The sequence below is a fragment of the Pygoscelis adeliae genome, unplaced genomic scaffold (genome assembly GCF_000699105.1).
Source record: "Pygoscelis adeliae isolate BGI_AS28 unplaced genomic scaffold, ASM69910v1 Scaffold36, whole genome shotgun sequence".
Lineage (NCBI taxonomy): Eukaryota > Metazoa > Chordata > Aves > Sphenisciformes > Spheniscidae > Pygoscelis > Pygoscelis adeliae.
In genome coordinates this window covers 3,924,694-3,940,218 of record NW_008824934.1, presented here as the reverse complement: position 1 = coordinate 3,940,218, position 15,525 = coordinate 3,924,694, and the positions used below count along the sequence as shown (strand labels likewise).

The following is a 15,525-nucleotide window of genomic DNA, read 5'->3' as shown; positions in this document are numbered from 1 at the left end:
AAAAGCTGATTTGAACTTTTTCCTTTTACAGATGAGTCAGGAAGAATCTACCAGGTTTTATGATCAGCTGAACCATCACATATTTGAGCTGGTCTCTAGCTCTGATGCAAATGAAAGGAAGGGTGGCATTCTGGCTATAGGTGAGTGAAAGTGCTTAATGCCTCTGGTGAGTTTTCTCTTCATGCATCTATCTTTAGGGACAGATGTTCAAAAGGAATGAGCTTTTACAACTGGGGCCTTATGTCTGACTGCTCAGTACGCTGGGTGCGTGCTAGTTGCTGGGCTCTGAAAATCTGTCTCTAAGTGTCAGCATGGGAGCTGCTGAGTGCTGAGAGTGGTTGAAAACCTGGTGCTTAATGGGCCCTGAGCTCTTCTGGGAGTCGAGCATCAAATGTGAGTGCTGAGCATGTGAAAATTCTGTTCTTGAGCTCAGCTGAGAACAGTTTGTGCTGTCCATTTGTATGTATTGGGGTGGGCTGACTTTCTCAACTCTATTCTGTCTGAGGAGATTGATTCTTGTTATTTAAATTTACCTGGCTCAATATCAGCAGCTTCCATTCCTGGGAGGGGCTCACATAACTTCTGCTTTGATTCTGATCAGCTGCTCCATCGGTTGCTCTGGTTGTGCTTTTGCTGTGACATGGCAGAGCTGCCTGCATTTTGACTCTTAGGGAAATCAGCTTGCATAAATACTTTGCCTTCCAAACAAGTAGCCTGTATTGCAGCAGTTACTTCTTTAATAACCAAATAGGAGGTGCTTATGGTTTAGGCTCACAGACATAATCATCCAATCCCAACGTGTTTGAAGACAGTGGAAGTCCCTTAGCTAGAGAAATCTTTGTTGACAACATCTGATTTTAAGCTGACAGTATCACTTTAAAATTGTTTCTGTGAATTTAGTGCTGTTGAAAGGTGCCGGCTTGACAACCCTGGACACTGATGGCCTCTTTATCTACAGAGCAGGTACAACCCAGGCACCGGCAGCAAAAGCTTCTGCCACACTGCCGCCTGCCAAGGTGCCTCCACCCTGGCCGGGAGAGACCATCTCTAGGGCTGAGGGGGAGAGCAATTTCCTTGGTCCATTCAGTCTTTGACTTCTCTACTGAGGCGGACCAGCTGTAGTAGTTGCATGTGGATGGATGCCTTTCTATTGGGAATGGGTCTGTGATCCCAGGGTGGATTTTTTTTTTTCTTTTTAAACTAAAAATGGGGAAAATCTTTGAAGCTACTGGATGCATTTTCCTGCCCACTTAACAAGTTCAGGTTCGAAAGAATGGTGGCCCTTTCCTATTGCTTGATTATTTTTTTTTTCTGTGGATTTTCAGTTTAGGAGGAGTTAATGGGAATCTTTAAGGAATGGATAGGGAATACTAACTCTTATCCAGGGATTACCTACTGTCTGCCTCACTGACTCTTAGTGAGAACCTACAGCATTGCTCCCTTTCTTTACAGCAAGCCTTATTGGTGTTGAAGGAGGTAATGCCACCCGTATCGGCAGGTTTGCAAACTACCTGAGGAACCTCTTGCCATCCAATGACCCTGTTGTAATGGAGATGGCCTCCAAGGCTATTGGGCGGCTTGCGATGGCTGGTGACACCTTCACAGCTGAGTATGTGGAGTTTGAGGTGAAACGAGCTCTGGAATGGCTGGGAGCTGACAGGAATGAAGGTCGAAGACATGCAGCTGTAAGTCATCTTTTTTTGTCTTCACCTGTCTTGGAACAGGATGGTTAGGATTAGTTAACAGTGGTAGGAGATGTGCACAGAAAGCTGTGGAAAAGCTCTGATTAGGATCAGAATGGCTGCCAGTCCATGTCTGAGAATCTGTGATGCTCTCATGGCAGATATAGTGCCGCTTCATTGCTTCTACCTTAGCCCAGTGACTAAAGAAGATTGAGACACCGTTGTGCTAGGAACTGTAAAAGTATGGAGCTGGAAACAGATCAGGCTCACAGACATTAACAGTATAAATAAATGATATTACGGTCTAGAAATAATGAGGTTTGTCTATGGGTGCTCATCCTCACAGAGTGTTACTGTTTCTCTCCCCACCTCCAGGTTCTTGTCCTGCGTGAGCTGGCAATCAGCGTGCCTACCTTCTTCTTCCAACAAGTGCAGCCATTCTTTGACAATATATTTGTGGCTGTGTGGGATCCCAAACAGGCCATCCGGGAGGGAGCTGTTTCTGCCTTAAGAGCCTGCCTTATCCTCACCACTCAACGGGAGCCAAAAGAGATGCAGAAGCCCCAGTGGTACAGAGTAAGAAAATAGCTTTGTTTTGAAGCAGCTCCTCATAATGCAATGCAAATGATCAAGTGCCAGTTTTTAGAAGAGCTGTCTAAGCTAAGAACCTGTGTCACCTTCGTCAGTATGTCTGATTGTCAGTAGAAAACTGCCTCCCCTTGAAAGGGTTGAAAATATAATGGCTTACAAAATGAGTAGTTCCTTTAGCCCACTATAAAAGTAACCAAGAGACTTAATTCCATCAAGAATCCATTGCTCTATCTGCAGCTCACTTTCAGCTGTTGAGCCTGACCTAGTTTTACAGCCATGCAATCATCTATCTATTGTCATCTCTTACTAGCAGATGGTTTTATTAGTGTAGAAAAAACATGAGTGAAAAAGGTAAGGATTCTTTTGTCTGAACCTTAGCTTTGCTGCCATTCTCGCATGAATTCAAGCTTCATAATATCAAATAAGGTTTGGACAGTGCAGTCCAATGTTGTGAACTTGGATTCCTCATAGTCAAATATGTGATGCAGATATTGATGAAGTTTATACCATGGCATGGTTGACTGGCTGTTTGATTAGTACTCTATTGAAAATGCTCTGCAGCAGAGTCCACAACTTCTGGGTTAATCTGAATTTTGTGGTGTATACTGTTATTACTCAGTTGAGGTTTGTGGCTACTCTTGGGAAAATTACAGGACATCAGTAAATCTTGACTGGCAGTACTACTTTATTTCCACAGGCTTTGTTTCTGCATGATCCTTGAGATTGTTTGGTTTTTTTTCTTTTCCCCCAAGCATACGTATGAAGAGGCTGAGAAGGGTTTTGATGAGACTTTGGCCAAAGAGAAAGGAATGAACCGTGATGACCGAATCCATGGTGCCTTACTGATCCTCAATGAGCTAGTGAGAATCAGCAGTATGGAGGGAGAGGTGAGCAAATGAAGAAGACGGGGATTATGACTTTTGGTTGCCAGATCGCTGAGTTGCTACACATCGTCAGTCGATCTGTGGAAATACCCCATTGTGTTTGAAGTGGGGTTGTTGGGCTGAAAAGTCATCTGAACATGGAGTCAGAGCATTGATTATTACAAATTAAAGTGTGTCAGAGAAAGAACAACGACAAGTTTGGGCTGAGTAGGTATTAAGCTGTGATGGAAAGTGCTATTAACTGGATTAATTACAATAAAAAAGATTTTTATACCGAATGAGGACTCCGTTGCATGTTTTGCTGGATTTTGCTTAGTTGATGTTTTATAGCTATTTGGATATCAATTACACAGGATGCTGCTCAGGAGATTTGGGTAGCACTGTGTTGGGAATCTCTTATTGAGCTACTCTTTTTTTTTTTTTTTTTTTTTTTTTTTTAAAAACATGCTTTTCTACTTTGTCCAGCGCCTTAGAGAGGAGATGGAGGAGATCACTCAGCAGCAGCTTGTGCATGACAAGTACTGCAAAGACCTGATGGGCTTCAGTACCAAACCTCGCCACATCACTCCTTTCACTAGCTTCCAGTCTCTTCAGCCCTCTCAGTCAAATGCTTTGGCCGGTCTTCTGGGATACAGTTCCCACCAAGGAATCATGGGTTTCGCAACCTCACCTGTCCCAGCAAAGTCTACATTGGTAGAAAGTCGATGCTGCAGGGATCTAATGGAAGAGAAGTTTGATCAAGTAAGTGTTTGGCGGTCTTCAACTTTTCTACCAACATTCACAACACCAGTTCTTGTAGAGCAATTGTCCTCTGTGTCCTTACTTAGCAAGCAATACTGCCTAGTATTGAATCGAGGCATCAAAACTCATTAATTATATGTATCCTGGCTTTGTCACTGTCTCTCAGAGCAAGTGATTTACGTTCTTTGGAAGCAGTCTTAATTATCCATCTTTCTGATGAACTCTGAAGCCAAATGTCAGTAGAATGTCGTAAAGCACCCAGGTAATAAAGATTTGTGCATTACTGCCAATGGCCATCCTTCAAAGCTCAATCTATCTCCTTTCAGGTGTGCCAGTGGGTTCTCAAGTGCAGAATGAGCAAAAATTCTTTGATCCAGATGACTGTCCTCAATCTGCTACCACGGTTGGCAGCTTTCCGTCCTTCAGCATTCACAGGTGACAAGACAGATGGTTGGATGTTAGAAGTGTTGCTGAAATTGGGCTGGAAGTTATCCAGCTCTCTTTGGTCCAGATGAGCTTGTACAGGCAATGCAGCAGTACAAATGTGGTGCTTGTAAGATGAGCAAATTCCTCTGTGGTTGGACAGTCTTTTTTTTTTTTTTTTTTTCTTCTGAATAAGTGTGACTTGATATCTGATGCCAAATGTTGCTCTGGTGAAGAAAATGGATTGAAAACTATTGTCTGAATTCTGTGATCGATACCATGAGAGATAAAAACCTCCTTTTTGTTTTTTCCTCAGTATGTCAGACTTAGGGTTGAAATCTGCTCTCTTGCTCCCACTCAATGTATCCCAAACATTATCAGCAGAGTTGTCTTCCTTTTTTCTGCTGCACGTGCCAGGAAATATCAAGTAAAAATGGGAAATACCTGCTGGCTTTAGAGCAGTTCAATTGATTTTATCAAGCAAACTTAGGAGAGCATCAGAGTTGGAGGCAAGTCACCAAGCTGCTCTAAGTGGATTGGAATAAACTTTGTGGTGTTATTCCAAATTTCCAATCAATCACTATAAAAACAAGATGCTTGGATCTTATTTGTGTATAGAACCTGTTGCAATTTTTTTTTTCTCATAGCTCTTATTTTGGTGATTTTTTTTTTTTTTTTTAAAAAAAGCCTTCTGGGCTTTGAAAGTTTTATTATATGGTTACATGTGTTTGCCACTGCTCATGTCAGCAAATTTTATATGGCTGTGTCTGTTCCCTAGTTTTATACTTGTAAAGGTTTAGTTGCAAATGTCATGCAACTGTATAAACCTAAATGAGTTACAAAATCTGTATTGTTCTCTCTTGTGGGCAGCTGATCAGTATCTTCCAGACACCATGAATCATGTTCTCAGCTGTGTGAAGAAGGAGAAGGAGCGAACAGCAGCCTTCCAAGCCTTAGGTTTGCTTTCTGTGGCTGTGAGGTCTGAGTTTCAAGCTTACCTGCCAAAAGTCCTTGAAATCATAAAAGCAGCTCTTCCACCAAAGGACTTTGCCCACAAGTAAGTGTGTAAAGGTTAGAGGAAGAAACTGAAACACCTGTTCTTTGTATAATTTTTGTGATGTGAGATCAAATTATTGTATTAAAATCAGAGGTATTTCTGTAAGACTGATAACACAGAAGTAGGATGAGGAAAGATGTTTGAAAAATAGCAGCTCCTCTTAATTAACTTTTATGTGGTCCCTTTCTAGGAGGCAGAAGTCTGTGCAGGTTGATGCCACAGTCTTCACCTGCATTAGTATGCTGGCACGAGCCATGGGACCCAGTATCCAGCAGGACATCAAAGAGCTTTTAGAACCTATGCTGGCTGTGGGCCTGAGGTAAGTACAAGGCACAGGAGCATATTTTTCTGTTAGCCACTGGATGGCATTGTTGGCCATACAGAATGAGACCTTCAAAGTCTTCAGATTGAGAAGGAAGATTCTTGCTTTTAAATGATCTTTCAGAAGATCAGTTTATCTCTTTCAGAAGAATAATATATTTTAAGAGTTACTTAAGAGCATTGGTCTCTGTGTAAAGAAATCTTTCTGTAGAACAACTAGTGAATTCAAAAGCAATCTCCTTTACTTTCCACTATTCAAATACATTTGGCAACAGCCTGCAAAAATTTAGAAAGCCTCTAAAGGCCAGCAGATTTCTGCCATATCAGATTGGCAGGGAAGGAGAATTGAAGCGCTGAATATTTGCTCCTAGCTTTTTTTACCTTTGGAGCTGACAGTTCCAATTGGAAATTTCCCAGCTCACGAAGCTGTTAGTATGGGAGGGTACGGAGAAAGTATCTAGGTAGCACAAAGCTGTTTAGATTAGCTTAATGTTACCATCTGGAAGTAAATTTACTTGCCTTTGTGTCTAAAAAGCACAAGTATAAGGAATCACTTAGATTCTTAACAGTATTCTAGCAATATTGCCTGTCGTAGCAATGTGTGCTGCAGTCCTGGCAGTTTGTTCACCAAGTTCATACAAGAAGGTCATCTCACATGCCTGAGTTCATGCAAGGACCCCTATGCTCTGCTGGCAGGTGTTGCTGTGATGTGAATGCCCGCAATTATCTTCTGATGGGCAAAGGCATAAACAGAAGGGTAAAATATGCACCTCGTATTGTTTCTGTTCTAATGACTATCTACCTGCTTCTTGCCCTCAGCCCTGCTCTAACAGCTGTGCTGTATGACTTGAGTCGTCAGATCCCTCAGCTAAAGAAGGATATCCAGGATGGGCTGCTGAAAATGCTCTCCCTTGTTCTAATGCACAAGCCTCTGCGACATCCAGGCATGCCAAAGGGCCTTGCCCACCAGCTTGCCTCTCCTAGCCTCACCAACATCCCAGAGGCCAGTGATGTGGGTAGCATCACGCTTGCCCTTCGTACACTGGGTAGCTTTGAGTTTGAAGGTAAGATGAGATAAAGAAGCAGGGCGCCAAGGGGTATGGGATATAAACACTACTGCACTGGAGTAGAGTACAAGTAGCAGGAAAAGTGAGAGCACTTTCTTTAAACTCCTGTTCCCTGGTAAGACCAGCAATTGAGGTGTAAACTTGTGTTAAACTCCCCATCTTCTTCTTTCTAGGCCACTCTCTGACTCAGTTTGTTCGGCACTGTGCAGACCACTTTCTGAACAGTGAACACAAGGAGATCCGGATGGAAGCAGCCCGCACTTGCTCTCGCTTGCTCACACCTTCCATCCACTTGATCAGTGGTCATGCCCATGTGGTCAGTCAGACGGCAGTGCAGGTTGTGGCTGACGTTCTCAGCAAACTGCTTGTGGTTGGAATAACTGACCCAGGTTAGTGTGGGGTTCAGAGAAAAGGGTTCTCCTACCACATATTAATTTTAGCACATGAGCAGGTCTTGATATGAGGTTGTTGTAGAATTTGAATGTATTTGCCACTAACTTAAACTGTCATTCTTTACGAATTAAAAAGGTCTCCCAATTTCTCTTCCCAGATCTTGATTTTTTGAGGTATTAATAGAACACTAGTGCAAAATCTTCAGACTGTGCCCTTGGTAATCCTTTGAACTAGGTAGAGCCCCGAGACTTGCTTTGCTGCTGTTCTGTGTCATGGCCTTCAACTTTGTAGTTTGAGAAGAGATTGGTCCCTTCTGTTGAATCTTCCTACTTGATTTTTTTATTCTTTCAGTTGCAATATGATAACCTGAGATGAGTTCATTTTCTGCACACTGCCTCCAAATGTGCCACCTGTAAGTGCGAGAGGTTGGCATTGTACTGATCTGGGTATTGGGGCAGTACTGCGTGGCACTGAATCTGTTGGGTTGACCTACCCCATTTCTCATGTGTAAAACACTAATGTGTAGTGTCTCATGCTGGGGAAGCTCTCAGCATTTCCCTGAGGTTGTGAAGAATTTTTGAGGCCAGTTTGTGAATAAGGGCAATAATAAGAACAGGAGGGAGTTTACTGCATTTAAAGAGAAACAAATGTGTTCTTGCAGACCCTGATATACGTTTCTGTGTGTTGGCTTCTCTGGATGAGCGATTTGATGCTCACCTTGCCCAAGCAGAAAATTTGCAAGCTCTTTTTGTGGCCCTGAATGATCAAGTATTTGAAATCCGAGAGCTGGCCATCTGTACTGTGGGTCGCCTGAGCAGCATGAACCCTGCTTTTGTCATGCCTTTCCTGCGCAAGATGTTAATCCAGGTAATGAAGAGGGATGCCTGCAGTGAAAATAGAGTACTTGGTATTGAGATTAGGATGGTGTTAAAGAACTGGGCAATCTAGCTGTAGTGAATGTGTGGGAGCGTGGGGGAATATCTCCCTTTTGGAAAATACTTATTACCCAGCTTAGTAGGTTTCAGGAAGTCTTTTTAGTGATAGATGTTTGGACTGAAGCTCTAAGGATGTATTAGGAGGAAAGGATAGCAGTCATTATTTCACCCCACATTCATCATGCTGGAGTGCTTTCCATCGGTATTGAGGCAGAATGTTCTGTGCTTCTTTTAGGTCAATGGATGGCACCGCTTCATAAACGTAGATGGTTTTGAAGCCATCTATTCAGTTTTATGCTAATTAATTTTAGCTTCATTTAAACATAAATGACTGGATGGAGTGTAAATGTAGAACACCCTTTACAAGTGCTGAGATTGTTTTTTCCTGCTGCTGTCATTGGACAGGAGAGGAGGAAATCCAAAGAATTTTTGCCTACCTGTATTTTCCCTGTTCTCATGCTTCCATTGTCTTTTCTGCAGATTCTAACAGAGCTGGAACACAGTGGTGTTGGCAGGATTAAAGAGCAAAGTGCCAGGATGTTGGGTCACCTGGTTTCTAACGCTCCACGCCTCATACGTCCGTATATGGAGCCTATTCTTAAGGTAGAGTCTCTGTACATTTCCTAGTGACTTTGGAGTGAAATGATACAGCAAATGGATACATGACTGTCAGGAGCTGCAGTTCTTTTGCTTCATCATAGCAGGAAAAAATCAGATTGGTGTGGATATTACAGTAATGCATGTATGTGACAGTGTAGTGTAACTTGATTCTGGATTTGCATAAAGTTTATGAAATGAAAGTTTCATTTACTGTTGAAATGCTCACCATGATGCAAGTTGAGCCCCTATGGAATCAATTTCAGGTGTAAACAAAAGGAAAGATCATTTTGAGTGTTGTACATACAGCAAGGAGTCTTCTAAACACATTCTAACTTGTTCCTCTGTCACCTACCAGGCACTGATTGTGAAACTGAAGGATCCTGATCCAGATCCAAATCCAGGGGTGATTAACAACGTCCTAGCTACCATAGGGGAGCTTGCACAGGTAAGGATACTGCAGGTACCTCTTTGCCATGCTTGTCAGTTGTTAAGCTTTTGGCAATGCTAGATGAAGGACTTTTTTTTGGTTTTTTTTTTTTTTTTTTTTTGTCTTTCGATAGGTTAGTGGGCTGGAGATGAGGAAGTGGGTGGATGAGCTCTTCATCATAATTATGGACATGCTACAGGACTCTTCCCTGCTGGCTAAAAGACAAGTAAGTGTTTGACAACTGCACTAAACTTGCCATCTGCTGTGACCAAAGCTGTAATGAAATATCCACGTGTCCCATCATAGCTGCTAAAATGAACCTTTAAATCACTCAAGTGTCTCCTGTGGAGTGTACGGTCACACTCGTGGCACACAGGTCAGGGATTGCAGTGCCTGTCTGTTGTGACATAGTACAGAATTGTAAAAAGAAAAGAAGAAGAAAAGAGGGAAAAAAAAAAAGGAAGCAGTTCTTATTGGAAGGCTTGGACTCACTGAATTGGATGCCTGTTTGAATTGTATCTCTGAGTGAGGGCAATTATGGCAGCCAAAGTCTAACAAATTGTTGATTATCAATTTCTTTACTATTGTTTATTAAAAACCACTCTTTATAGAGGCTTTCAAACCATGGACTATGTTTTGCAGTGTGATCCTAAAATACTCAAAGAAACTTTACAGAAGTTGAATGACTGATGGATCAGGAGACATAATAAATTCCCTGGTCAAAACTAATCTTCTCTGGGCTTGATCTTTCCAGGTGGCTCTTTGGACACTGGGACAGCTTGTGGCCAGCACTGGGTATGTGGTGGAACCATACAGAAAGTACCCAACTTTGCTGGAGGTGCTTCTGAACTTTCTGAAGACTGAGCAGAACCAGGGCACTCGTAGAGAGGTATGAACATGAATCTATCACACAACCATTTCTAAAAGTTTTTGGGGGAGAGAGAGCTGTCAAATAAATGTGTCTGCATAGATTTGAGGGGGGGAGGGAGGTGAAAGATCATTGTTGTGGCTGATAGAAGTACAATAAGCAGAATTAAGAGAGTGAACGTGTTGAGTCAGTGAAATGGCCTCCAGCTGTTGAATGGAAAGCATTGATGTTTTTTCCAAACAGTCATTTTAATTTCAGATCTTCTCTCTCTAATCCTCAGGACCTTTCCAAACATGTGGGTTCATGTGTTGGCTTTTGCCTTGCTGATGAAGTTTTGCTGAATGTTCTTCTTTCTGTCTTATCAGGCTATTCGTGTGTTAGGGTTGCTGGGCGCTTTGGACCCTTACAAACACAAAGTGAACATTGGCATGATTGATCAGTCACGAGATGCTTCAGCTGTCAGCCTCTCAGAGTCCAAATCCAGCCAGGATTCTTGTAAGCATCTGAATTTCTTTCAAGTGAATAGCTTTGTAATCTACAAACGGGTCTTGAGGTTTTTTATTACTTTTTTGTTGTTGTTTTGTTTTGTTGTTACCAGTTTGTCTCCTCTTCTTAACAAGTTATTAGTGTACATGTTTTCACCTAATACTCGGGTGCTCCTGAGGGCACCTAATACTAGGGTGCTTCAAGACTATTTAATATGTAGCTTGTGACACTACCTTCTTTCTCCTAGCGGACTACAGTACCAGTGAGATGTTGGTGAACATGGGAAACCTCCCTCTGGATGAGTTCTATCCAGCTGTCTCTATGGTGGCACTGATGAGAATTTTCCGAGACCAATCCTTGTCCCAACACCACACTATGGTAGTTCAGGCCATCACCTTTATTTTCAAATCTCTTGGGCTGAAGTGTGTGCAGTTCCTGCCCCAGGTCATGCCAACGTTCCTTAATGTAATACGGGTTTGTGATGGTGCCATCCGAGAGGTAAGTGTACTAGGGACCACTCCTTCTTCCTTCCTGTTCCACTGCCCTAACATAAAAATCTATTTCTTAAAAGAGAATGCGACTGGCTTTGGGCATTGCTGTGCTATGTGTTGCTGCCAAGCATGCTGCAGAAGTGAGGTTCAGCTTTGCTTTTTCTCTCCTGTGAGCGTTTGGTAGAATATCCTGTGGAAACAATTTTTCTGCTTCTTATTGAAACAGCTGCTTCTGAGCATAATCCTTAGAAGGCCAATATTTGATTCTGTGTTTTTTATCAAGCTGGTTTTGTTCAGGAAAACAGCCTGTGCAGCTTCCAGAGCTTTCAGTGATCTCTGCGTTAATGTGCTGTTGCAAACAGTATTATTAAATAACAGAGGCAGATTCTTTAAATTTCTGATGCAACCATGTACTTTGGCTCATCTGTGAGAAGGAAAATTCAATTTGCTACAGTCTGCTAACATTCAGAGCAGTGTGGGTGGTGATTCCACAGCAGTGCTTTCTCTTCCTTCCCACTTAAGTTACAGTTTTAGAAGGAAATGAGAATTGCGTGAAGATAATAATGGGCTTAAGGTTCACTTAACCAGAGATGGCTGCTGTTTGCCAAGCCTTTTCCTCAGGCAGCTGAAAATAATCTCTGGGGTGGGAAGGGCAGTTTGTACTAGTTATTGGTACTGTGTTTTATAGGTGGGATGGGTGCTCCCTTAGCAGAATCCCAACCCTGCTATAGAACTGCTGTTTTCTCCCAGACTGAACTACTACTCAGATTGGAAGGAAAACATCTCACACGCCTGGGTTGGCTGAACTCTCCTAGACCTGACTGATCTAACTTGCTTGAAAGCTATGCAGTTGTGCACACTCTGTTTAAAAATTTTCAGGTAAAAGAAGATGGTGAAAGTGTACTGGGGAGAAGAGCTGAGGTGGGTATGCGTGACACTAAAGCCTAAAGGAGGCAGGTCCTTGTCCTATATGTAAGCATCCTCTCACTACAATAAAAAAAAGGCACAGTACAGGAGCTCAGGGTTCATTTTTGGTAAATGTAGGTGTACTGCTTTCACTGAAGTAGCTGATGTTATTGCTTACTTAGTTTTCACAAAAATCTGTTACCTCTTTTCCTGAGCTCCACTTTGTGTTTTGCCACTCTAGTCTTCAAATACTGCATGAAGAAACGAAATTTAATATATGATAACTTGTATTTTCCTGTTTTCCTAGAGGAAAAAAGACATACACATTTATTTTGTGGACAAAGTGATTTAACCCACATTATTTCATACCAATCTCAAAAGTAAATTCATTGTCATGAGTGAGTGTATAAGGTTGTATTGGGGCAAAAGGAATTGCAAAACTGCCCTAATATACCCAGACAAAATTGTCTCAGTCAAAATTCTTCTATGGTACCATCAACCGTCTCAACAAAATGTGATATTTCTGGCAAGGACCAAACTCTCTTCCCCAGTAACTTTTCACCAATATATCTTGGTGGGGATGGGAAAGAGGACAGAAAGAGTATCTTAAAATGTGTGCCAGTTTGGTTTACAGGCAGGGGGAAGAGATTAGGGGCTAAATTTTTGGAGGCATCCTTCAAAGCTAAATTACAAAGCTCTGTAGTTGAGGTGTGTGTCTTGCAAGTCTGTTCTGACACTTTATAAATTTGCTGACACATTATAAACCCCTATTTGTATGCTTGACTGTCTAAGGCTTTGAGCTCATAAAATTTTTGATGGAAGTTGAGGGGTGGGAATCAACAAAAAAAAACCCCAAAACTACTTCCCTCACTCCTCCCCCACCCCCCAAAAACCCAAACTACTGAGCTGAAGCTGCCAAGAATTTAGCCCCAGATTTTGAGCATATAGGAGCTATGCATGCTATTTGTTTGGTAAATGAGCTTGCAATTGGCCTGTGAAACGCCGTTTACCCAGCGTTGCTTTGACGTTTGAATAAGATACATTGATCACTACACATTTCTTCGTTCCAGTTCCTGTTCCAGCAGCTAGGGATGTTGGTGTCCTTTGTGAGAAGTCATATTCGGCCCTACATGGATGAAATCGTCACCCTGATGAGAGTGAGTACAATCTTTAAGCCAGCATTTTACTGTTGGAAAAGGTGGATAGTGTTTCTGTCATTATCAAATGTATCAATTACTTAATAAATTCGTATGAACTGCAGAATTCCAAACATTTGAAGTAATAATTATGTTTTGAAAGAATGTGTATTTGAAACAATAATATACATTATTACTAGTAACTGCAATAAGAGCAGCTCCTAGGTTCTGCTAGTGCCTGAGTTCTTCCAAGCACTTGGATTTTGTGCACTTACTACTTTCAGAAACAACAGTTTTAGCAAGAGGTGTTTGGAGTTCATAAATAGGTGGCATTTCACTTCATTTTCACTTACTGTTTGCAAACACTTAGAAGGATTAGGAAAAATCAGTTGCCTAGAGGTTGTTTTTAACAGCTATAAATATACTGAAGGCACAGAGTGTTTTAAAAACAGACCAAAACTGCCAATTTATATTAGTTTATAAGGGAAGTATAGTCCCTCCCTGCAATCTTGAATTTATCTAGAGACTGTCTCCTACAGTTTGCTTTTCTTGTAATTGGTACAGCTCAGTTGAACTGTTTAATTTTTTCCCTTTTCTTTTTTTTTTTTCTTCTGTAGGACTTCTGGGTCATGAACAACTCCATACAGAGCACAATTATCCTACTTATCGAGCAAATTGTGGTAGCTCTAGGAGGCGAATTCAAACTTTATCTGCCTCAGCTCATTCCTCATATGTTACGGGTCTTCATGCATGACAATAGTCAGAGTCGCATTGTCTCTGTCAAGGTGAGTGGGAAGCTGCAGCAGCAGGGTTGATTTGGGTATTGCTGATGCAGGTGCATGCCCAATGTGCCATGCTCCGGCAGGGCTTCTGCTGCTTGTGTGTTGCAAGCAAATGGGATAGGTGCAGTTCAGCAGTGGCTTGGTGTGAAATGATGCAGACTGCGCTTCTTTTTAAAGTGCAGGATTGAAGCAACTTTTCACTGGATACTGACTTATTTAAAATGCATCTCTTCCATGACTTTGAGTCACATTGGGTCATTTTTCCCTCCAGCTATTGAATGCGATCCAGCTCTTTGGAGCTAACTTGGATGACTACCTTCATTTGTTACTACCTCCCATTGTAAAGCTATTTGATGCCCCAGATGTCCCAGTGGTGGCTCGCAAGTAAGTGTTGGTGGCTTTGCAGTCTCTTTTTTTGCCCGCGATATCCAAGTTCTGCAATGGCTGCCCTAGCCACGTGTAGAATGAAATACCGCTTAGTTCCTTCCACGAGTTTTCTTTGTGTTAAATCATTACGGAGGGTTATTTTTGGTTTGATGTCACAGCACTGTTACTAGCTTTTCTTGGGTATAGACTATTACTTTCTGGTTCTCACCTGCCAGTATTTTAGTCACTGCAACTTGCAAGCTGACCTGCAAGTACTAGCTGCATTAACAGAGTTCTGGTGACATGTTTTTCCTATTACTGTTGATGCCTAGGAAGACTGAGCTTGAATCACTGTTGTATTTCTACATCTCGTTTCTCCTGTCTTATACCATGAGAGATAAGTCTTCCCTTCTTTCTGCTCTGACTTTAGAGCTGCTCTAGAAACAGTGGACCGCTTGACAGAGTCCCTGGATTTCACTGATTATGCTTCACGGATTATTCATCCCATTGTGCGAACACTAGATCAGAGCCCTGAGCTACGAACAACTGCAATGGACACCCTCTCCTCTCTGGTGTTCCAGCTGGGAAAGAAGGTAATATTCTTCTGAGGCGTGAAAGCTCATAGAAGGAGGGACTGTCCCAAAGATCAAGGCTTTAAAGTTGAGTATTTGTAATGCACTCATTCTGGCTTTTAAAAAAAACAGATTTTTCTTCTCTTAGTTTTCTGGAATCGGGAGTTACTGAAATCAAACTTTCAGAATTGGTTTCTTATAAGATCAATGAAACAAAAGTGGGATTTTACTGCTCTTGGTGAGACTGAGTAACTAGCTTTTGATGCATTCCCCGTACAGTACCAGATTTTTATCCCGATGGTGAACAAAGTTCTGGTGCGACACAAAATTAATCATCAACGCTATGATGTTCTTATCTGCAGAATTGTAAAGGTGAGTTGACAAGTATATAGTTGTTTGTGTAAGTGCACTTTGGGGATGTTTTCATGTTGAAACAGATGTAGCTGGAAACTTCACTTTGAGTTACTCATAAAATGAAGAATGGTTGTTGCTGTATTTGTGTGTTAAGTACAGCTTTTTAAAGAGACTTTTGAGATTGCATTGGGAAAAATTATTGTCAACTGGTATCAAGTATTTCCTATAGAAAAATCACTGCAAGTTGTAGCCAGTGTCATTACTTTTTTCTCAGTAGTTCTTAAATGTGGATTTACCCTATTTTTTTTTCCACAGTTTCAGGACTTAAGGAGACCTTGTTATCTCAGTATTTTCTATAGCACGTCCCACACTTCAAAAACTCAGTAACTGCTTTGCAATTTGAGTGTGGAACAAGCAGCACACTGCTGTTCTCAGCTTACTAG

The 15,525-nt window shown here is 41.7% G+C and overlaps 1 protein-coding gene across 1 annotated transcript in view; it reads left to right on the top strand.

The window, feature by feature from the left end:
• The window catches only part of MTOR (mechanistic target of rapamycin (serine/threonine kinase)), a 67,319-nt gene that overhangs the window by 549 nt on the left and 51,245 nt on the right, over positions 1–15,525 (top strand). The window contains exons 2-23 of the mRNA XM_009325282.1: positions 32–140; positions 1,453–1,685; positions 2,058–2,258; positions 3,026–3,160; positions 3,623–3,898; positions 4,225–4,333; positions 5,192–5,378; positions 5,569–5,697; positions 6,519–6,763; positions 6,940–7,155; positions 7,821–8,026; positions 8,575–8,697; positions 9,050–9,139; positions 9,255–9,347; positions 9,876–10,010; positions 10,355–10,484; positions 10,723–10,973; positions 12,943–13,029; positions 13,626–13,793; positions 14,062–14,174; positions 14,587–14,749; positions 15,008–15,100. Coding sequence (XP_009323557.1) covers positions 32–140; positions 1,453–1,685; positions 2,058–2,258; positions 3,026–3,160; positions 3,623–3,898; positions 4,225–4,333; positions 5,192–5,378; positions 5,569–5,697; positions 6,519–6,763; positions 6,940–7,155; positions 7,821–8,026; positions 8,575–8,697; positions 9,050–9,139; positions 9,255–9,347; positions 9,876–10,010; positions 10,355–10,484; positions 10,723–10,973; positions 12,943–13,029; positions 13,626–13,793; positions 14,062–14,174; positions 14,587–14,749; positions 15,008–15,100 — 3,492 coding nt within the window. The remainder of the gene's footprint in view (positions 1–31; positions 141–1,452; positions 1,686–2,057; positions 2,259–3,025; positions 3,161–3,622; positions 3,899–4,224; positions 4,334–5,191; positions 5,379–5,568; positions 5,698–6,518; positions 6,764–6,939; positions 7,156–7,820; positions 8,027–8,574; positions 8,698–9,049; positions 9,140–9,254; positions 9,348–9,875; positions 10,011–10,354; positions 10,485–10,722; positions 10,974–12,942; positions 13,030–13,625; positions 13,794–14,061; positions 14,175–14,586; positions 14,750–15,007; positions 15,101–15,525) is intronic.